At 35.8% G+C, this 23,153-nt stretch overlaps 1 protein-coding gene across 1 annotated transcript; it reads left to right on the top strand.

The window, feature by feature from the left end:
- Positions 1-5,089: 5,089 nt before the first annotated feature.
- Positions 5,090-21,553, top strand: LOC135197105 (uncharacterized). Its single transcript, XM_064224070.1, has 2 exons — positions 5,090-5,293; positions 11,312-21,553. The coding sequence occupies exon 2, from the start codon at positions 11,356-11,358 to the stop codon at positions 14,755-14,757; it is 3,402 nt and encodes a 1,133-aa protein (XP_064080140.1). The 5' UTR covers positions 5,090-5,293; positions 11,312-11,355; the 3' UTR covers positions 14,758-21,553.
- Positions 21,554-23,153: the final 1,600 nt, after the last annotated feature.

Genomic DNA, 23,153 nt, shown 5'->3' with positions numbered 1-23,153 from the left:
AAATAAACAAAGAGGAATTCAAGGGTTAAGGGAAAATACAACCCACTGAATTCCGAAGTCTTTCACTTTGACCTCGGTTTAGTCTATTATTTATCCTTAATATACTCACGTGTGTGTGTTGATAATTTGTGTGCGTATGTGTCTATATGTACGTATTTCCCTCGGCAGTTTCCAGTTATTCTTATAGATCATACGCGATGTTCCGTACTGTATCGGATATGGTATCCAGAGGATAAGAAGCTGAATAAAAGTCTGAAAACTTTAATTTATATACGTATATTAAGTAGACAGCAACGAAAATTTTGTAGTATTAGAAGCTGTAATTAGCGACATATTTTATTACAATTGTTCCTAAGAACGTGACTATTGACTTTGGTTTAGAATGATGTGTATGAACCTTATTTTCGTTTATAAGGTTTCATGGGGTGTTGTAAAACTATATTATTATTATTATTATTATTATTATTATTATTATTATTATTATTATTATTATTATTATTATTATTATTATTATTCATGGCTTCTCACAAGACAATCTTCGTATTTCCAGGTCGTAGAATTTTGTATTTCCAACATTCTCAGACATATACGTATTAGTGTGTGTGTGTGTGTGTGCAAGTTACGTGGCTAGAATAGATTTGTCCTTCTCAATCCGTCCTGGTTTCCTCGTCGTAAAAGAGAGGTAAACGATATACGGGGAAATATAAATGTCAAAACCATTTCGTGTGGGTCACAGGTACCTGTGTTAACGAGAGCTCTCAGCGCATCAGGTGTTGACCTTTAGCTATAACTATAGTTTGTTTCAGTTACTGTGCGTGATGTACTTACGATGAATATCCGTGTATTATTATTATTATCATTAGTTGTTGTTGTTATTTTTGTTGTTGTTGTTGTTTTTGAGTAAAATCTCCACTAATCTTTGTGACCAAATGCATTGAATTAACTTCCAGTACACTAAACAAACATTTTTCAGGAATTAAGCCTAATTTTATTGTTTTCATCTTATTATTATTATCAATCATTATTTCTCTGCAGTTATTGCCTGAATTTTGTAATTCAGTTAAAGCTAGGTTAGTCTGCTATGAATGTTTCATCTGCCTCTCTCTTCTTCTTTCTACTTCGTGTGAGAAAATGTCCCCCAAAAGGCCAAAGGATACAAAATTACCTAGTTTCGGGTTTAGGAATTTACGTGGATAGAGATGTAGAAAGAATGGCGCTTATAGTGTCAGAATGTAATCTAGATCGAGGTTTTATGGTAAAATTGAACGTGTCTGAAACTGTTCCTAACAGGGTTTGGAGATTATAAAAGGGTGGATGTGCTAAGTTGTTTAAATGCAAAGGTTGGTGAGAGAAAGAGATTACATTGCTGATAGTTATGGGGTTCCTGGAGTATATGAGAATGGCATGAATTATGAAAAAAAAGGTTTTAGAAGTAAGTTTGCTTGTTAAAAATACATGAGTTCCAAAGAGTGGTAAATGGCGAGAAGTTTGCAAGGCTGTGAAAGAATGTTTGTTGCAGATTCCAGTTTTCTACAGTTACTTTAAAAGTTAACTTTTACTATTGAAAGAACACTGAGCTCGTTTCCATCTGTAAGTTCGTGTACTGTAACTGTATTGTGTGCTATGCTTGTTTCTGTTAGTATTATGGCTTCAAGTTTCTCGTTATACTTTCAGTTTTATTACCGATTCAAACCTTATTTGGGTTGATTAGTACATTTTTTTTATTATTATTATTTTATCAGTTGCAAGATACCTTGCAGTAGACAGACAGACATATATATATATATATATATATATATATATATATATATATATATATATATATATATATGGAAAATTTTTTGCCACGAAGGAAAAAATGAAAAAGCGAGATAGCCAAGTACTTTCGGTCCTGTTCGGACCCTTTACAGTAAAGGGTCCGAACAGGACCGAAAGTACTTGGTTATCTCGCTTTTTCATTTTTTCCTTCGTGGCACTTTATTTATATATAGCGTCACGTTTTATATACTTAGTGATCAAGTCAAATTTCATATATATATATATATATATATAGATATTATCATATATATATCATATATATATATTATAGTAATCTTGAAAACAACGGCGCGTGTTTCTAACAGTTTAGTCAAGGTAAAAATGGTTGAAGATGAGAGAGAGAGAGAGAGAGAGAGAGAGAGAGAGAGAGAGAGAGAGAGAATATCTTTATATAACACTAAAAAGCTGGATGAAGCGTACGGTCCTGTAAAAATTCGCCATCGGATTATGGAATTACAAAAACCAATGACATATGGATAGGTACAATTTTAAACCATTGCAGAAAATTCTCACTGCTGTGTAAATTTAAGAAGCAATTTAGTCATTTCACAATTTTACTGAAGCACAACAATGAATGAAGTCAGGTGAAGGTTGAAAGCGCGAGAATAAGGTAGCTATATTCTTTACCTATCCCAAGTATCGACGACGATTTCTCACTTAATCGTAAGGTGGCCAGGTCACAACAGAGACTACGGTAGCTTGGTACTAGTCGCTCCTTCACTCACTGAAAAAGAATGTGCCATTTACCACCTCGCCGAGAAATGAAGGGAGGCCGGGAAACACCTGTATATAGTCGATAATACGATGTCTCCCCTTTAACATAACCATGCATCATTCGAATTAACATACGACTTTCTTATGAGAACCAGTGGCGCCGTCGTTGTAGCGACTATTTTCAAAACTGTTCTTCTCTTAATTAAAGCGTTTTGATCATTCTCCTGCCATTTATATTCGCGAATATGCTCTTTATCCTGTTTGTTCTCCTGGTTCCCCAATTCTTGCTCACCACAATACGGAAACGTGACATTTACTCTTGCTCTTTAACCTTTCCGACACCTGCCGACAAATGTTTCTCTCGATGGTACTCTAGGCTATTGTGATTGTATAACCACACACCTGAGGATCGTACTGCAGACAGGCGAATTTCCATTTAATGATGATGTTTAGTATTGAGACACCATTTTTTTTAATGAAAATGGACGAGTATTTGACTTCCTGGAAAATGCTCTTAAAATCGCATATATTTACAACAATAAACGTGGTGAACATCAACGTACAGTTTCTCAACTTTTCTTCCCGGTAAATCTTCCCACGAATCTGGACAGCTGGTTCTGTTTGTCTCCTCTAGACATTGGTAATTTTCTGCTAATTTCTTTAGCAGTTTTAGAATAAAAAAAATTCTCCTGTTTGGAACTTTTTGCAATAAGAATTCCATTTACATACTCATCACCTACTTTTTCCCAACCTCTTTCTAAAGCGCTGAAAACTGGGTTATTTATATTTCCTTGTAAACCTCTTCCTTTCAAGCAGTAACAGCCAAACATTGCTTCTCATCGAATCTCTCAGATATTTGATGACAGGTGATTTTCTCCGGAGCCTCTTTTGAAGAGATGATGTCATGAATTAATTCATCATTGATTTCTGAACCTCTGTTTAAGGCAATGCCAGAAATTTATCCATCGATGAATCGCGAGTATTTTTTGGGGTGATAATTCTCCCACCACCTATGAGAGGAAATCTAGTTAAGGAAAATATCTCAGATCATAGGATTTTCCTCAGCAGCAAATAGGAGCCAAGACCAATTTAAAGGACACATATGATAGCGATGTTTCAAGGGGGTTAGGGTGTGTGTGTGGTTTTGTGTGCCTATGTGTGTGTGTGTGGTAATTCAGGCAACGAGGTGAAATGTTACTACTTATACGCTTATTCACAAATATTTACAAGCTAAGTAGAAGTCTCACAGCTACCCACACGGTGCACTGTAGACGTTACTTTAGGTTCTTTGCAGATTTCCTTCGGCCACTAGTTTCCCCTTGCATTCCTTTTACTGTACCTTCTTTCGTATTCTCTTCCTTCCATTTTACTTTGCACCCTCTCCTAACAATTGTTACTACTCTCAATATATCCCTTTCAGTGATGAACGACCCCATAGCTCTCAGCATTTGGCCGTTGACCTAAACTTTCTATTCACAGCTACCGACAGCTACTGTCGGTGTGTAACTATCTCGTTTGACCGAGATAGTTTATGCATCATCCACCAAGCCGACAACTTATCGTAGAGACACAAACAAGTCCAGTAGAGCAAAATCATGTATACCGTTTGGAAATAGATGTAATGGAATGTGTATTTATAAATTAATAGGGATTTAATTTCTGAAGTCTCTTGATGGTTGGTGTGAAGGCTACAGCAGGGTAAAGATTAGTAATTAACGTGGAAGTGGTGGAGATCCCATTATAGCACGGGCTTGAGAGGCTGGGCCAGGATCCTAAAAATCAAGACTAGAAGAGGAATATAGGCCATGGTGACGATTTCTGTTGTCCTTTTTATACATTGATGATTTAATTGATTCATTGCTGATTCCTGAACCTCTTTTTAAGGCAACTATAAAGGGAAAATAATCAATTGCAAGTTTCTGAACCTCTTTTTAAAGAAAATGAGACGGAAATTATTTAATGCAGACTTTAATCACTTTCCGAAATTGCAGGAAATAATAGGCTACTGATTAACTGATGTTTTGCGAGTTTCTTTATAAGATAATAATATAAATCTGTTCACCGGTGATTTCGAAACCTATTCTTAAAACAGCGATAATCAGAAATTTATCTCGATTTCACATTTACTGAAATATATAAAGTATTATCTTTCCACCAAACTATCTGATGCAATTTCCAATTTTTTTTCCTACTACAACGCTTTCTCTCCCAGTGGTATAAACAAAAAAGTAATTTATTTGCCAACATCGTTGACTTATCGCTTTTCCTGTGTTTACTTCTAGGTATAAATAACTAATCTGTCTATATACCATTCCTGAATAAACTGTTTAGTTAGTAAACATACTTTCTGTAGCATTTGTTTTTGAACCATGTAAAAAAGGGGGGTTTGTCCTTTTTTCGAAATACATGAGAGAGAGAGAGAGAGAGAGAGAGAGAGAGAGAGAGAGAGAGAGAGAGAGAGAGAGAGAGAGAGAGAGAGAGAGAGAGAGAGAGAGAGAGAGAGAGAGACCTTATGGAACGGTCTTCATACTTTATCATTGCTTAGAGAACGTAACCGATAAATTACATCCCGGAAACAGTACTGTACAGAGCGAACGAGTCCTTGTAAGCAAAGAAAGACATTACAGGACGTCATCACAGCTTGCTGTCTATTATTTATATTTTTAATCTCAATTAAAATCAGTGAAATCTCCGGTACTTGAAGCTTTTAAGTGCAAACTTACCCCGGGGAGGAGGTGACTTCATTTGTGAATATCTAAGGGTAAGTTTACCACGGCAGACTTACCTTAGGGTAGGCTTTCTTTAAAGAGCTGAGAGTGAGTTCAAGTTTACGTGGTACATCTGAACTCAAACTAAAAAAATGGTGCATGCGATGCACAAGATTGGCCACCCCTGGGTTAGGCTGTAGCCTAGCGGGGTACGTTGACCAAAGGTTGGGTTAGACTAGGTTAAAATACCGAATGGCCGCCCTCTACCGTAGCACGACCACCATCCCGAAAATTGGAAATTATGGCGTTAATTTGTGACTAGGAAGAAAAAACTTGGGGAAACACCAGCGACTACCAACCCTTATCACGGTGGACAGGTCTTATTCACTCGATATTTAAATGGTGAAACAAGAATACAATTACAACTCCAAGCATACCATTCAAAAGACTGAAGTTTCGTCAACATAATGTGTTATATGAAAGCCCCATACGAACTAAAATAAGCATGTGACGCTCTTCGTAAAATATGTTTTCAAGGCAGTTTTGAAATCCAATATGGCCGCTACTGTGTGGATGTACAGGTTCTGATCAGTGACGACAACCATCTTTCCCAGCCTTCCCAGCACTCATTTGAACAATGTTAGCGTATACTATATGTAACTTTTATTGATCTTACTCAAGATTGCAGTTGTAATCAGCACAATAAAACAACATTTTGTTGCCTATATTACTGAAAGTATGAAACTTTTTATTCCCGGGGTCATGATTTGAACTGAATTCATTTTTACCTTGTAATCGGTGGTTTTTATCTTTACTGCCATCACAACTGAAACTCCACAGTGCTTATTTGATTATTATTATACACATTTTGGTCTCAATTCACTCCACATTGCACTTTAAACAAGTTGCTGTTCCTGGTTCTTAAGCGCGCGCGCCACAAACACAGTTACGAGCAGCAGACGACGAAACTGCTAAGTTTTATTCCCTAAATTGTTTACTTTACTCGTTATTTAGTTCAACTTTACTTTGTTATTTAAGAATTTTAATTTAATTCATGTATATTATCCCTTTTTTGCAACCAAATTACCCCCAAAAATTACAGATATTTCTAAAGTAGATACAATCCAATGTTTCTAATTTTTTCGTACATCTGTCTGCCGAAAACCATAGAGGAACGACTACGGATAAGTGGATTATATATTTTTTTTTTGCTTTTTTGTTTATGCTAGGACTTTTCATTGATTTCAGTCTATATTAGTATTTTGAATTTCTTTAATAACCGTATGCCAGAAATAAATGTAACCTTTAATGTTTGCATGCAAAGAATGGCAAAATCATCATTGCCACATTAGTGGAGGCTTCACACATACGCTGATTCATTATTATAAACTGTTTCCATGAATTCTAGTTGTCATAGTAATGCAATAATGATAAAATTGCTTTAATATTTATGTATATATACTTCCAATACATAGCCTAATTTCACCAATTTCAACGTTTTGTGTGTAGTCTTATACGTACCCAGTTTGGAGGGTCAACACATACTGAATGGCAACAGAGAGAGAGAGAGAGAGAGAGAGAGAGAGAGAGAGAGAGAGAGAGAGAGAAAGGAAGGCGAAGGAACGAAGAAGGAAAGGGGTGGCGGTGGAGGGGGGGAGAGGGTAGGTGGAGCTTTTTACGCTTGTTCGTATCCATTTCTGCATAATGGAGTTTTTGTCTCTTGGTATAAGGACACGTGTCATTATTCTTTACGATTAGTGATTCATGATACCCTTATAAGTTACGGCACTGGGTGTAATACACTATAGCAAAATCTCGTTCTGATACAAGTGTTCGTTACAGAAATAGGTATTGCCCAAAAACGTGCTTGCACTGTCGCTGAAACCCATAGTAGGTATCAAGTTTTTTGTAATCAAGTATTTTTTACAAGCTAGCTATTGAATAAATTTGTATTTTTCTCAATCAAAACATATGCCCCTCAATGCTAACTTTCCTCTTTTAACGACTTTCTGGTCATTGCAAATTCGGCCCTATAATTTCTTATGGTGCGAAAACAGAGACCCAGGGACCGAAAACGATTGCGTCACACTACGGCGATAATCCGGCAGTAAAACATCTTCATATATCCAAAAAGTAAATAATAAAGATATATATGCGCATTATGATTATAACAATTACATGAATAGCTGATAATCTGCATGAATAACTGGTAACTGTTCTGCAAGAAAGTTGAGTAAAGCAATTATTTACAATAGGTACGAAAGCCAAGATGTCGTGACGTCATAATACAGGACTTAAACGAACATTCTAATTCCAAAAAATAATTACTTAAATTTGAGTCAGAATCGAGTTACTTTTTCAATAACGAATATTTTCAAATTAATCATAAATATGTAAAATATTGATGTTTTACTATTTATTTAATAAATTATCCAAGTGCACGCTTCGTCGTCGTCTTCTACCAAAACAATTGTTTACTAACAAACAAGCCGGTTAGGGACCATGTTCCGATTGTTGTGATGAAAGTGCCCCAGCGTCTGTGGGTGCAAGTGGTGTGCGGATTTATCACAGGAAATGGGAAGTTTATTGACACAAGCGACTCCGTAAACATCGAGATGGCGTCAATCTTCTAAATATTTCGAGTTGTAAGTAAAAATGTTGAACGCATTTTGGTGAGATTTGGACTGCCTTGTACCACCATTTCACTACCCTCTGTTTAAATCTTAAAATTTGGCCTTAATTTCTAACTTTGGAGAAAATACTTACACTTCGAAAGGAGAGTAGAGGTCTTTAGCTCCGTTTCTCACCAACAACAAGTCGCGACTGATGCCCATCTCCGATGTCAGGACGCGTTATAATGTACTTTTTTTGGGGTTGTACACGTTGATCGTACATGGTCCACCCCTGTACCATGCGGTTTTTTACCCTATTTAAGGGGAAATGAGAGGTCTTGAGGTGTTACTTCTACGGATGCTGGCTCTTGACTAATGTCCCTCCTTGGTTACAGAACGTGTTAAAATACTATTTTGATACCTAGTCAGGATACCTATACCTAACCTAGCCTAGAGTAGCCCACTGTCAGGTGGGTAGTCCCATGCTTAGGTAATAGCTAGCCTATTTTAGACACAAAAGTTAAACCAGGAATATTAGTTATGTTAGTCTAGGTTTACCTTTGCGTTATGTCTCTGGCTCATAGGAGTAGAAGTTAGTGTAGGTGTTGTTAGGTATATCTTTTACAACTCACAAATTGTGGTCAGTTTGGTAAAACTGAAGCCTTTGGTCTAGTAACTACCATTTTACATGCAGAATGGTTACCATGTTTACCCTAATACCAGCCCCTTCGGGATAAATGTAAAAATATAAACAAAAGACAATAAATGTGAACATTAACAAAAGGCAGTACATTTTTGGGTCAGCGACAAGGGAGAACCAGGCACAAAACAAGTGAAATACAAGGATGCTTTTAACATAACCTAGTGAGCCAGGTCTTACCTAGTTGGGGCAGGCTTTGTCCATCCCTTCCATCTAACCTAACCTTAGGGGGTCAGGTCTTTACCTAGCCAGGGTGCTTCACTGAGACCTAAATTTTTTTAGGTGGATTCCCAGCTCAAAAAAACTTATGGCGCTGTAACTTAAAATACAGGGTTACGACTGAACCTTTGCACACCTAATCTACCTAGCCGAGGGCACCAGGTCCTCACATGGACAACTGCTAGAATAACCTAGGTTACCGGGTCCTAACTAAACTAATGCATAATGTGACTTTATCCAAACTTTATTAAAATTCTCCTTAATCACAGTCAGAACTTGTAGAGAAGTATCATGGATATCTTAGAGTACACCCTAGTATTTCTTTCTTTTTGTATTTTCCCCCATCCAAAAACCTTGATTTCCCATTGAGGTCTCAATAATTATAGGATATATGCATAGAGGCTTTGCCTACTGATTTGCTACTGAAATGAATGTCGAAACATTTAAACCACACACTAAATCATGTGATGATCATTTTTTCAACTCCAGAATACAATTATAGTTTGCAGTAAAAATTTACCAAACTGTCAAATATTCAATAAACCTTACTAATTTAATTAGAATCAGAACTTGCAGAAGTGGGCTGTCATGGCAACATTAGAATACCTTCATGTATGCTTATTTCACTCATGGATTTTCCCCCACCTGAAAAATCCTGTATGTATCCCCCTGTTGCTCTCCATAATTTTAGGATATAAGGGGTGCCAGTATCTTTAAACTATTCATTTGTTCCTGAAATGAATATCAGAAATGTCAAAAAATAAATAAAGAAATAAATAATGAATAAACAAAGGGAAAGAGATACAAGTCTCCAGTAACTGACCAGTGACTATTAACTGATGCTGGTTTTTTGTAGCAAAGCTTAGATTTCAAAATCCTGCCTAAATAGGCAAAACTTGAAAGAAAAGAACCCGTCAGCTTTCAGCACTGTTTGTGTGCCCATATTTCGTAGTAAAAATAATGAAATAACATCTGGATATGCTATAATTATCCTTATTCACAATGCACTGGGACAAGCAAAATCCAACTGGGGTCTCCACTCCCATGACAGTGTTAACATAAACAACAACTTAGAAAAAATCCAAGTAGGTAACAACATTCTTTGGCAAATATCTTGGTAACAGTAAATTTGCAATGTATTAAAGCTTGAGTTTCATACTAAGCATTTTAAGGAGGCTTAAGATGACAGCATAAAAACTCCAATTGCAAATTATGATTTAAAGTAAAATAATATAGAAATCCTATGTAGACAAGGCAAAGTACCTAGTTTGGGCCAATGCTTTGTCATTTTTAGGGCTAGGCTAGGTGTAGATAAAATACATTGTAACCCAGTGGCCAAGTGTAGTTTGAAAAAGAAAATGGAATAAAAAGCACTAATGCCATTTTAGCTTGATGATGTAGGCTAGCTTCATTACCCCAAGTGGCAATGCACTGCCATGACACTGCTATAAGGAAATCAGTTTTTAAAATGAAATGCAAGGCATGGCTTATACTGTATAACAGTTTATGTTCTGTTTCTTTTAAAAATGATATTTGGTCAGCTGGTCAGTAAGAAAAAACACTGACTAGGGTGTTGTACCCTAACCTGTCTGTGCCTTCTTCCTCCAAGGTGATAATGTTCATAGCTGAATGATGTGTGATCAACTATTCTGCACTGTTACTGAATGAAAAGTGTATAGTAGTAATCTCTCTCTTATCCAACTAATAAATATCAAATGGAATACAGTACATACATATATGATTGTCTAATAAAGGCCCTTTAATCCATCACTATTGCATTTTTAGTAAGCCAGTGTCTCATTTGAGGCCTTCATTGTTGTATCTAAACTACTTATTTGCAGTTGTGTATATACTTTATTACCACACACAAGTAATACTTATAAACAAACCATAGTGCTATTGTGTATAGTACGTATATGTGTTGTTCTTGATTGTAAGTTGATATTGTTTACATAGGTACTATATTTATAACTATAATAAAATAAGTCTCTCTCTCTCTCTCTCTCTCTCTCTCTCTCTCTCTCTTTTCATCTCTTCTCTCCTCTCGTCTCTCTCTCTCTCTCTGTCTCTCTCTCTCTCTCTCATCTCTGTCTCTCTCTCTCAATCTCTCTCTCTCTCTCTCTCTCTCTCTTTCTAACATTAATAGGCCAATCAGCACACATTGGCATTAAGACACTCAATATACAAACATTACTCCACTAGGCAAGCTTATTTGGCTGTTCTAATGTTATTAAAATATTTTTGATTCTATGTATTCAAAAGCATTTGAAGTTTGCTATACAGTTGCATATGAGTATTCAGCTTTACTCAAACTTTGGCAATTCCATATGTTTAGACTCTTTCACACTGAAAAGAGTGCACTTACAGGCAAAGTAGAGAGGGAGTATTGTATTATGTTATATTTATAGACTAGGTTTTAATGGTTTGTAAACATGATTTTCTTAATATGTATAGGTTTATGTTATTGGTTTTTGCATGTGTCACTAGATGATGATTGATTTATTTGTAAGAACTTGACAGTAAAAGTTTTTTTCTTTTAGGATAGGAAGTGACTATAATTGCAAGTTACTGATGAGCTGCTAAGATGAAGCGTTCCATTGAAGATTCACCTGAGTCTGAGCCCCCGAGGCAACGTCCAACACTTCAGCATCCCAGTTCTGCATCCCTTGAAGCACGAATGGGTGGAGATAGTGGGGGAGAAACTTCTCACAATTCTTGCCCTGTCAGCACAGCAGCTACTACTTGCAGTTCTTCATTATGGGCTACTCATTGTACTTCGCCTCAAACAACCACAGCAAAAACTGCCTCCTCATCTTTAGCTGTTGTAACTACTAGTTTTATTACTACCTCTGCCTCTTCAAGTTCAACTGTATTTCCAGTTGCATCTGGTGGAGCACATGAAGCTGAGACAGGAAACGGTGTGACATCCATAGCAGCTTCAGTTTCCCAACCTGGTCAGTTAGAAAAAACAGATTCATCCTCTGCAGCTACAGTAAGTGATACAAGTTTGCCCATAGTACCTGTTTCACAGGGACAAGAAATAACAGGTGAATTAGGAGCAGCTACATCACCTATAACTTCTACGCCTGTTTTGCCCTCGTGCTCCGCCTTAACAACTTGTGCAGCTACAGCCTTTCAGACATTGTCTTTTTCCAATGATGTGACTGTCACTTCAGTTCCAACGGCATCATCAAGGGAACCGGATGTTTGTGAGTCTAATACAACCAGTGTTTTAGTTACCATGCCTGTTGTATCATCATTTTCATCCTCATCTTCACCCTCATTTCTAACTATATCTTCGTCTGATGTCAGCTTAGCATCTTCATCTAATCAGAATTTGACACAATCAGCAGACTCTCTACCTTTATTAATAGTTTCATCTGACTCATCACCAGAGTCCTCTAATGATTCTGTAGGCGTGGTACCTGTCACGTTTAGCAGTGTTGGGGATGTTCCACATTATGACTTAGTCTCAAGTACAAGTGTTATCCGGCCATTGAATGATAGCAGACCAGAGCAAATTCCAGCAGATGTAGTTGTTGATATTTCTGCCTCTGGACAGTCATCAGATTTATTAACACTTACTTCATCTTCATTACTTGATGCAGATAATGCAAACCTACATGGTCTTTTTGGGAGTCCCAGTTATGGTGATGACCAACCAGAAGTTCCTCAAGTAGAAGAAGAGGAAGATGAATATGAGTCTGCTGAAAGAGACCCTACCCATTCAGAAGAAATTGCACCAGATAATTTAATGTTAGAGGACCCCAGTACAACTTTATTAACTTCAGGACCTCTGTGCATTTCACAGACTGGAGAACCTTTGGCTGAATGTGGTGAATTGAGTAGAGAAGAGGAAAGAAAGCTTAAAGAGGAGTTGATCTTACAGTCCGGAAAAGTTCCATCTGCTGGTGAAACTATTCCCAAAGGACAACTTCGTCGGGCTGGGCCTTATTTATTAGGCCCACGTTTAGGGTCTTCCCCTGTTAGGTCTATTGTCCAGTGTTTAGCTCGACGAGAAAATACAGATGAATTCTACACTCTCAAGATTTTAACTGTTAGAGATACCAGTGAGGAGAATCAAGATGATCGACAAGGGAAGATGCTGCTTCACACCGAACACTCTTTACTGTCATTATTATCTGGACAGCAAGGTGTCATTCAGCATCATGGTCTCTTCCAAGACTATGCTGTTGGTGTACACGAACCAAGTGAGGGACGGACGGTGGCCACAGGTAGACTTGTACGTCGTGTTTGTCTAGTACTCGACTGTGTAACCCCTCAGGATTACTGTCCACATACTGCAGACCTAATTAATCTTCAACATTATGTTATTACTAAGGAAAAACTTAGTGAGCGTGATGCCTTAACTATATTTTACAATATCGTGTCAGTTGTCCATAGTTTGCATGAGCAAAATATTGTACATCGAGATTTAAAGCTTGGTAATCTTGTCTTACACAGAGCAACACGAGAAGTTACTATAACTAACTTTTGCCTTGGTCAGCACCTTCCTTCAGAACAAGACCGTTTAAGAGACCAGAGGGGATCCCCCGCTTATATATCTCCAGATGTCTTAAGTGGTAAACCTTATTTAGGTAAACCTTCTGATATGTGGGCCTTGGGTGTTGTTCTTTTCACTATGCTCTATGGTCACTTTCCCTTTTATGATGCTTTGCCTCAAGAATTATTCAGGAAAATTAAAGCTGCTCAGTATGTCCTCCCTAAAGGAGATAAACGTGTCACTGAAGGCACAAAAGACCTAATTCGTGGTTTGTTGGTTTTAGATCCGCTAGAGCGGCTTAATTGTTCTCAGGTTTTGGCAAAGTTAACAGCTATGATTACTCCAATGTGTAGTGATATGCCTTGTGATGATCAGGTTGTACCAGAATTGGAGGAAAAAAATAATACAAAAGCTGATAAAGGTCACCATTCAAATCTGCAGTCTTCCAGTAGTGGGGGCAGCAATATCATTGATCATGGTTTTGGAAATTCCATTGCAAGGACACGGAGACTAGCTGGAAGAGATGGAGACAGTCAGAGTTCAAATATAGATGTAATATTGCAGCAACTGGAAGATAGCCATAACAACAACCCAAAATCATCTACTAGCAAGGGTATTAGTACGAGTATTTGCAATTCCAGTAGCAGTGGTAATAAAAGCAATGGTGTGATTTCATGTATTGTAGGCGATGCACGGCCTTTAACCCAAGCAGAACTATCAGAACATCGTCATCTGTTACCTCATACTTCGCGAATAGCTGAATCTGTTAGCAGAAGTTCAGGACCACCACCAAGTGTAACAGTTGTTGTCAGCAGAAATAGCAATGATAGGTTTAGCTCTATTCTGTCTCTCAGATCATCTGGTATGAGAAATTTTCCACTGAATCCACTGGGACCCCCTCCCAGCACCAGTCACTCGCAACCTTCACCAAACTTGACTATTCCCCCAGGACCATTACCTCCTCATGTGCTATCCTCTCGCCTGTCGGTGCCTATTTCTGCAATGTCTGGATCTTCACCGCGACTTCCTCCATCACCATCTCTGCCATTACCATCGCCTCTTTTGCCCTCAAGCAGCTCTAGTTTACCTTCAACCTTAAGTCGATCTCATACAGGCCTTCCAACATTTGGAGTTTTTTCCGGTATGAATCAATCCCAGTCACAGTCTCCGACATCAGTGGTATCACATAATCCAATTCCTCCCACTGGTTCACGGAGTCGTTGGGCACCTGGTGTCCATCGTATAGTTCATAACATTTCAAGTTTGCAACTTTCAGCTTCAAACAATAATGCTGAAGTTAATGATCAGAACTTGATAAGTCAGAGACCTCCTGAAAATGGACGTGCGGAAAATGATAATGAGTCTGCTTCAAGTTCTTCCTCATCACTTCCAAGGAGACCTTTCCACTTGGCTCTTAGGCCAGGGAGAGGTCGAGCTCAGACTGCAAAAAATATCAGGCCCTATCGCCATGTTAGACGGTAATACAAATAGTTTTGTATTTCATTATTGAATTTTGTTATATTGTATAATTAATTATTTTTTTGCAATTAAGCTTTTAGTTTTAAATATCTTTTACATACTTTTACAGTATTTAAAATTTGATTTCATCATTGTTAGTACAAGCTGTGTATCTGCTTTCTGTATTTTCTTACATATTTTAGTCTGTATTTAAAAAACCCATTATTTTTGTTGGTGGAATTGCGTAGTAGACTCTTTGACATGGCTTAGGTCTTGGAACTGGTGACTATTATTCTTGGTCCCTCTTGTACAGGAAAGTTACCCATATAACTTTTGAATAGCGGAGTCAAAATGGCTCAGTGTAAATACTATTTTAGAAAAATAACTTTGCTTGTAACTGCTACTTTGTAAGTGTTGTAGATACCTTTATACTATATTGTCAAGACACAATGTATCTAATACAGTTTGTGAAGTTTTGTAATACCCAGTTAGCCTACATAGCCCTTATTTTTAAGTAGTACTTAAAATTTAGCTTAGGAAGATGCATGATCTCATGCAGGTTTATGCTTCCTGAACATTGTTGATATATGTATACTGCTTGTTTAACTTTATTCTTGAAAGCATCCTATTTCATCATGCTATAAAATAGCATTGCAAAATGGACGTTTATGCTTGACTAGTCCTGTGGGGTATAAAAATGATAAAAAAATAAAGATGAAAATGCCTACCCACATTGGAACAGTTTTTAGTATGCATCAGAATGGTTATCTTGGCTTTCAAGTAATGGCTAAGTAAAAGCTTGTAATGAGAACTTGCATCAAATTTAGATCATGGTCATAGGGTATGGAAGTCTTGGGGAAGTTTCATATCAAGAGAGACAAAGATTGTTTATTTCAGTACTACTGTAGGCTAAAATTGTTATTCTTTTCATTAGATTATGTGTAATGACAACCAAATCTATAGGTATTATTTATTTGCTGTGAAAATGTGATTACACAAAAATTTGTATTGTAGATTTATTTTAAGTTTAATTTATTTACATTGTAGGTACTCTTGCATAACAATTTCTTTGATTTTCAAAGTATATCCTACTTTACTCAAACATGTACATATTTATAAAAACTGTTAGAGCCTGGAATAACTGTCTTGAAAGATAAGAGCATAGGTGCATTTTTCATGCCAGTTCTTTCCCAGGTGTCTGCTGATTGTTTTGCAGTAGTCTGAAAGTTTGTGTGTATATTTTATATAGAACTGGTGTTTGCTTGGATTGTTGGAATGCTGTTATGTTATTCAGTTTTTATGTCTCTGTTAATATTCTTAAGCTATTTAAATTATTTGTCAGTTTTTCTTCTTTGCCAGTCTGAAGTTAGGGAAAATACAGAATAGGCAATTCTATGGATACAGAATAGGGGATTCCACAATAACAGTAAAGTATAGTACAGCACCAATGAAACCAGCTGAAACTCTTATTGAAGAGTGGGAGCAATCAGGAACATACTGTAGGGGGGAAAAGCCAGGAAGACTTAAACCCAACAGGAGCTCAGAGGAGCAGCCATTTGAGGCTGTGAGAACCACTCAAGTTACATGGTAGACTGTGGAACTGCAGGACTAAGTGTTGAAAAAGCACAGTACGTGTAGCCTTAATTGAAGGTCAGGCAAGGCCACCTCCATTCATTTTAATTTTTAATCCGTTGTGCCAAACTTTGTTGAAGGCCTTTGCTGTCTCTTAAGACTACATTACATAGCTGTGAAATCATTGATTTCATAGAAACTATTGACCAGCTCATTTTCTTGGAGGACCTTTCACCAATTTCCACAAATTTTCTGGGGAGTTCTAGGAGTCTTATTTATTTATGGGTTATTACTTGCTCAGAATCCCCTCCTAAATTTTTTAGAAACTTTTTTTCTCCTGATTTTTAAATGTCCAGGAAGTAGCCCATACTTATTGGAAAAAACCTTAACGAGCATTACTTAGCACCAAGGGATATTGAAGTTTTGTAAACGTGGGGATAATTAATGTGGTTCATAAGATTTCCTTTCATCCAAAAGTGTCACCTACTATTGTTAATATAATGATTCAGTATCATTTAAGTTGGCTGTAGAACATTTAGTTTGCATTGCTGGTTTTAGCTTTTTGTAGCCAAGAAAAGGGTGAAAGGTACTACATAGTCTTCCCCAGAATTTTGTGCTGCTAAAGGTGCAGCTGTTCCAACCTTGTTTGTTGGGGGCTTTTTGTATTTGTTATGAGTGAAATGTGTTTATTTAGATTAGTTCACAGCTTTATGGAAAGTAGACATTTTTACACTAATGATGGTGGGAAAATGGTAGAAAAAGCTGGTTACAAATTAAAATTTTTATGTTGAGCTATCTGTTATGAAATACAAATTTTTATCAGGTAGAGCTATTTTGCAACATTAATCTGTGATATTTTGCAGCTTTTAGAATGACTTCCATGTGCTTTGTGTTTCAGTAATCTAAGTTTTGGTTAGTGTATAGATAGTGCTGCCCTTTTTTCTTAACCATTAATGTTCCCATATATGTATAAGATTACTGACATTATCATTACCGGTACCCTATTCAATAGTGATGGCACTGAGAATAAGATCCAATAGACAAAACTTGTATGGTAATTAATGACTAATGCTTCAGGTCTTTTGTTCATGTCTTGATGAAAGGACCCTTCAGATATCTTTATTTTTTTGTTATTCCCAGAAAGTATCATATTTGGCCATCTTCCCAAGCCTTTTTACTTTTCAACAGGGAATTTTTTTTTTTTTTCCTATTTCATGTACAGCTCATTCTTAGGTTACAGCACTCAGGTCAGTTGAGAATCACCAGATTTACCATGAACACAACTTTTGATGTTGAGTAACCCTATACTATTTCCAAGTTTAAGTATATTTTGCCCTCAAATAGAAAAGCAAGTAATATTGGATGTAAATGGCCAGTTGACAATTAGTAAACAATTACCTGCTGACAACATCTGACTACTTTGGTGGTCAGTTGTATATCAGTATATTTGAGACTTCATGTTGTTTCTTAGGATTTATCATCTTCCATTTTCAGTTTATCCAGTTATTACATTTTTAAGGAATTGTAATGAATGAATTAGATCTAAAATAATTCACTCAGTGGTCTAGTTAAAGTGTACATTAATGCTGTAATCTTAACTTGAAGCAGTTAGAATCTGTAGACAGTTTGTGGCATTGCCTGGTTGCCTCATCATCTCATTTTCAAAATTCTCTCCTCATAGAAAGGATATTCCTTATAGAATAAAGATTACAAATGTCAGGGTTCATGAAGTCTAAGATTTGTTTTCCCCTTTGCGTATGATCAAAATAATTCTTACATTGATGTTGATACAGTGATTAATACATTTTGTTTAGATATCAGTTCACCATATTGAGTTTACCTTCAGATGTCAAATTTCCCAATCTTATTGAGTTCACTACAAATGTCAGATTTATTTTTGAGAGAGCTGTGTAACAGAAGTGTCAGATACGACTTCCCTGTCCCAGTTTGCATACAGTATACTTCTATTACTTTTTCCTTGGGGGTCCAGTAATACTAATCATTTTTGGCAATGTAAGCAATTCATAGTCAAGTTCTGGTGAGTTTGCTGACCTGTTCCTTGTATTTTGCTAAAAATGAGTCAGTTGTAAAAATGAGTGAATTGTACAGGTATTTTGAAAGTTTCAAGTATACTGATTTCTAAGCAAGGATAGATCAATAATCATTCAATGAGATGTGAAACATTGTCTGGGAACCTCAGGCTTAACTCAAGACTGTATGACACCAAAACATCTCCATTAAGGTATCAGCCAGTCAGTCCAATCTATCTATATGTTGATTCAATCTTAATTAGCTATCTGGTTTCTGAAAACTATTCCTTGTGATATCAGTATTAATAAGTTTTCAACTTCACCTTTCTTTTTGGTTGTAACTGAAGTAAGGAGCATAAACAACTGAAAGAGGGAGAATCTCTTAAAGGGGTCTGCCATACTTGCTTAAGTAATATTGCTAATAAATGATTGTACATCAGGAATATTGGTCTTGCTCCTGTGAACCTGTGACCATACCTTAAGTAAGCATTAGCTGTCAAAGGAATTGGTACATAAATTAAAAGGGTTTTGTTTGTCATTGCAGTTGAATTGACATAAAAGTTATGGCAATTACATGTTGCAATAAGCCATTCTTTTCTTCAGGGACATCGGTGGTCTTAGTGTCATAGTAGTGTGGTACTAGATATTTAAGAAGTTTATCTCTACTACTAGTTTTAGTTTTTTTTTAAATAGTGCATGTTCTTCCTACTCTTACAAACTAATTTGATTTTTAAAATAACAATATTAGCTGCTTTTTGAAGCCTTTGATGTGCTGAATACAGGTATTTCATTTTCTTTAGTGTATCTTTTAGTATGTTCCTTTAGGTTTTGCATTTAAGTGAGGAAAGGCTTCTGGTAATTAAGAGGTATAGCTAAACAGTGTTTCTAGATCCAATTATTAAAATTTTGAGGAAGTAGTAGCTCTCCGAGATAACAGATAAAAGCGTCCAAGCTCACACTGATATAAAAGAAACTGATATAACATCATTCCAAACAAAAATACACCCCAAACCATCATCCCAAGACAGCTAAAGTCATTGTACATTAGCCTCTTACAACCCCCAAAATGCTTATGACATTGATTTTAGAATATTTATATTAATGTAAACACAGCAAAATATCCATACAGCTTTGTGATCTCTTATCTGTAATTCTAAAAACTGAAAAGCTCTAAATCTGAAATATTTTCTGGAGAAAATTACTCACTTGCAAAGGTAAAGGCAACTATGTTTATAGTAATGATGATTTAAATATCATATTGTTACTGTATTACAGAATATAAATATTCCCATCATATGCCAATTGCATTTGATATTGTTTACGTTCTCAAAATCTTGGCTGATTGAAAACTACCAAGACAATAGTTGGTCTTGGTACTACCAACAGCTTCATTGCCACAAGTTGCTAGAAGAAATATAATTCGAAGATACTTTTTCTTGTAAATCAACAAATTTGGGTTTAAAAAGATACATTTTCTTGTAAATTAAGAAAGTTGGGTGTAAAATGTGCACATTACTTTATTGTAAAAGCAATAAATGTGATTTTTCCAGTTCCAGACATCACTTGTCTACGTATAACAAAACCTTTTACAACCTGCCCTTTATTTGTTTTAGTCAGCCTCAGTTATAACCTGCAGCTTTAATTTATGAAGGATTAATAAAAATGTATATCATATTTACTTATGGAAACCACTATTGAGAATCGGCAGGTTTGAACAACTTGTCTATGTGATAGTTACAATAAATGACAGCACAATTGGCTGTTTCTTGATTTGGTTGTTCATGTCAGTACAGGTTGGCAATCTTTCATCCAGAATTCTAAAAAAGAATTTTTTTTAGTGGAGGATGGAGCATCATCATCATAAGAATAACAGAGAGAGAGAGAGAACTATTGCCCATGTTAGGCGTTACATCATATCGATTTCCAAGTTGAATATTAGTTGTAATGAGAATACCAATGGTAATTTTAATAAAACTTGTTTTACTGTATCTAATAATGTTGCGTGCGTTATTGTCATATTATCGTATTACAAAATATGAACAGAGCCATCATGTGCCATTTGCATTCTGGTTTTGTTTACATTCTTAAAATCATCTGCTGATTGTGTTTTACAGACATCATCACTGTTTTTAGTTTGCAAAATGAAACTTAATTCTGAGGGATGTTTCTTTTGTAAATTATCAAATCTGGGTTTCAAAATTGCAACTAGTACTACTTTAAATTAAATGAAGTACATGTGTGATTTTGTCAGTTTCAGGCTTTGCTTTTGCCTCCAAATTGTTTTGTTATCTGCTTATTATTCGTTTCTTTAGCCACAGCTATAACACTACCTGCTGCTTCAAGTAAGTGGCATACTTTCTTAACACTTTCTGCATTGCGTGATGGATGAATAAAGATATATTTGATCTTTATTTATAGAATTACATTGAAAATAAGCAGGTTTTTAACGAAACAACTGTATTGAAACTCTTAGTAACCGTGTTAGTTATGATAACCCACATCTGCAAACAGTACAGTACCCATAAAGCTGATAAAAGGGATTTTGACGTAGGAAAAATCTATTTCTGGGCTCGGAAGCCATACTATTAATATAAACCACTAAAAGCACCCAATTTGAAAAACAGTTTGACACTCGATCCAAAAGTGAAAACCATCAGATCAATATTTCCATTATCTCGGTGAGCTACTTTTATAGTTAATATAATTACAAAAATATCAGTAGTAAATGAGAAATTAGCAGGTGGTAGGTCTATGTTAATTTTTGTTTCAAAATTTGAGGGAACCCTTAATGAGAGATGCCTGGGTTAATATTTTAGGATTCTTAAATCTTGGTGTCTAATCAATTTGCTCTTTGTAACTTGGTTGTGACTCTGGCTAGTTGGTTAATGCTGGATTGGATTTTACTTATTAAGTAGACCTTCCTAATATTATAATAGGAAATAACTTAACCTCAGTAAGTGTATCATCATTGTTAGTGGACACTGGTCATCACAGTAGTATTCATAGATGTTTTTCTTATTTATTTGAAGTCTTTCAGATTTTTCTTATGGTTATTTTTTTCATGTCATCACAACATGGCAGATAGTAAGTGCAATATGGTCCTGTTTTCACTGAATGTAATTATTTTTTTTAGCAGTGACTCAGCCACTCTTGGCTTTCACATACTTGATGGGGCATCTACCTCTACTAAATGATAGTTTCTTCTAAGAATAAATTAAGTAAGTAAGGTTTACATCCAGCCAAATATATTTTTTAAACTTATGTTTTTTATATGCATGAGTGAACCTAGAGGCAACGGATGTCTTAATGCTATGTTCTCCCATGTATTATAGTACGTAATACACTATACTATGTCGGTGTAGAGAGACAGGTGATTGCTGCGTTTTTGTTTATTCCATATTTAATATGAATTAATTAATTTTAAATAATGACTTTAAAACATTGATTGAAATATAGAATTTCTGTTAAGCCATGTTACTCATTGTGTAAAAATTTCAGTACTCTTTAAAATGCATAATTTACAATGCATAATTTTGTTTTATTTTCACCAAAATTCAGCTTTGACGTTATTTGACCAGGAGACTGATCAGATTTCTTTACCCACCTGTTACAAAAAGAAAAAAAAGAAAAAGTAATATGGAAGGACGAAGTAAACAGCTGAACTGGAAAATGGATCCAATACTTCTGTGGAACATGATAGCTACATTAGCAGAGTGAAACTATAGAAAGAATAAACTCAAGTTTATGCCATATACTACATGTGAGTATTGCAAAACACTTCTATGTATTATATTGCAATAATATGTGATGCAAGTATAGGAGTATTAAATAATTCGTGGCTAGTTACTTTTTATCTAAATCACTTTGAGATTACTTTAGGATAATTAAATCTATGAGATTAAGTAAGCCTTGCACCAGAAGTAAACCGAGTTGTAAATATTTGTACAGGTATGTACCAATTATGTTACAGACCACTTTTTAGCAGGTACTCATGAACATCACCAAAATGACCATCCACTCCTTCAGGGATCAAGGTTTCAGAATCAGCTGAATGAATGAATGAAGAAATTTAGGCTAAAAAGCCAAACAGAAAAAAAAACCTGCATCCCACTGCATATGTAAAAGTTAATTGAAATGAAAAGGAATATTGTCATTGAGAGGTTATTGAAAACTCATAGAGGGCTAAGAGAGAATGGCCATACTATAACCATTTCAAAATTAAATGCAGAGCATACTAAAGATATTGTATATTCTACATTACCTTGTAATGTAGTCTACCATTATAAATTCTCAACTCCTCTCGATATACGTATGAGATTTTGGTTATGAAAGTTTAGTTGTGTCGTAATTCTCCTCATGCTGCCTTGAAATAAGTATTAAAATTAGCCTTTGATTGCTTATCATCATCTCCAATCTATGCAAGGGGAATTGTAAGCAAAATTGCCAGTCATAAGGGAACTGAAAACGGAAATGTAATCAGTATGTTTTGTAGACTGATGCTATCCCAACAACTCCTTGAAGCTCTCAATTGGATTAAAGACTTACTATTGGATGGTCCAAGGATGTCAGTTCTAGTTTAAGAAATGTGATCCTTATATTTAATAATTCATGAAGACAATTATCTCTGATTGGGAAGAGTGTAGAATGGCTATTAATGAAAATGGCTCTCTCCAATCAACTTAGTGCGAGTCACTACTACTTGTACTCTATTTGTATGTCATTCAATTAGTTATAAATCATGGTATAGACAGTAGATGTTAACTGCTTTCAGCTTGTAGCGAAGGATTTGGAGGTGATATAAATGCTATCATATAAAAT

This window comes from Macrobrachium nipponense, chromosome 18 (assembly GCF_015104395.2).
Source record: "Macrobrachium nipponense isolate FS-2020 chromosome 18, ASM1510439v2, whole genome shotgun sequence".
Lineage (NCBI taxonomy): Eukaryota > Metazoa > Arthropoda > Malacostraca > Decapoda > Palaemonidae > Macrobrachium > Macrobrachium nipponense.
The sequence above is the reverse complement of the archived record's forward strand: the minus strand, read 5'-3'. Positions and strand labels throughout refer to the sequence as shown.

What these genes read in the sequence shown, in the direction of transcription:
- LOC135197105 (XM_064224070.1), top strand. Translation starts at nt 11,356, where the DNA reads ATGAAGCGTTCCATTGAAGATTCACCTGAGTCTGAGCCCCCGAGGCAA.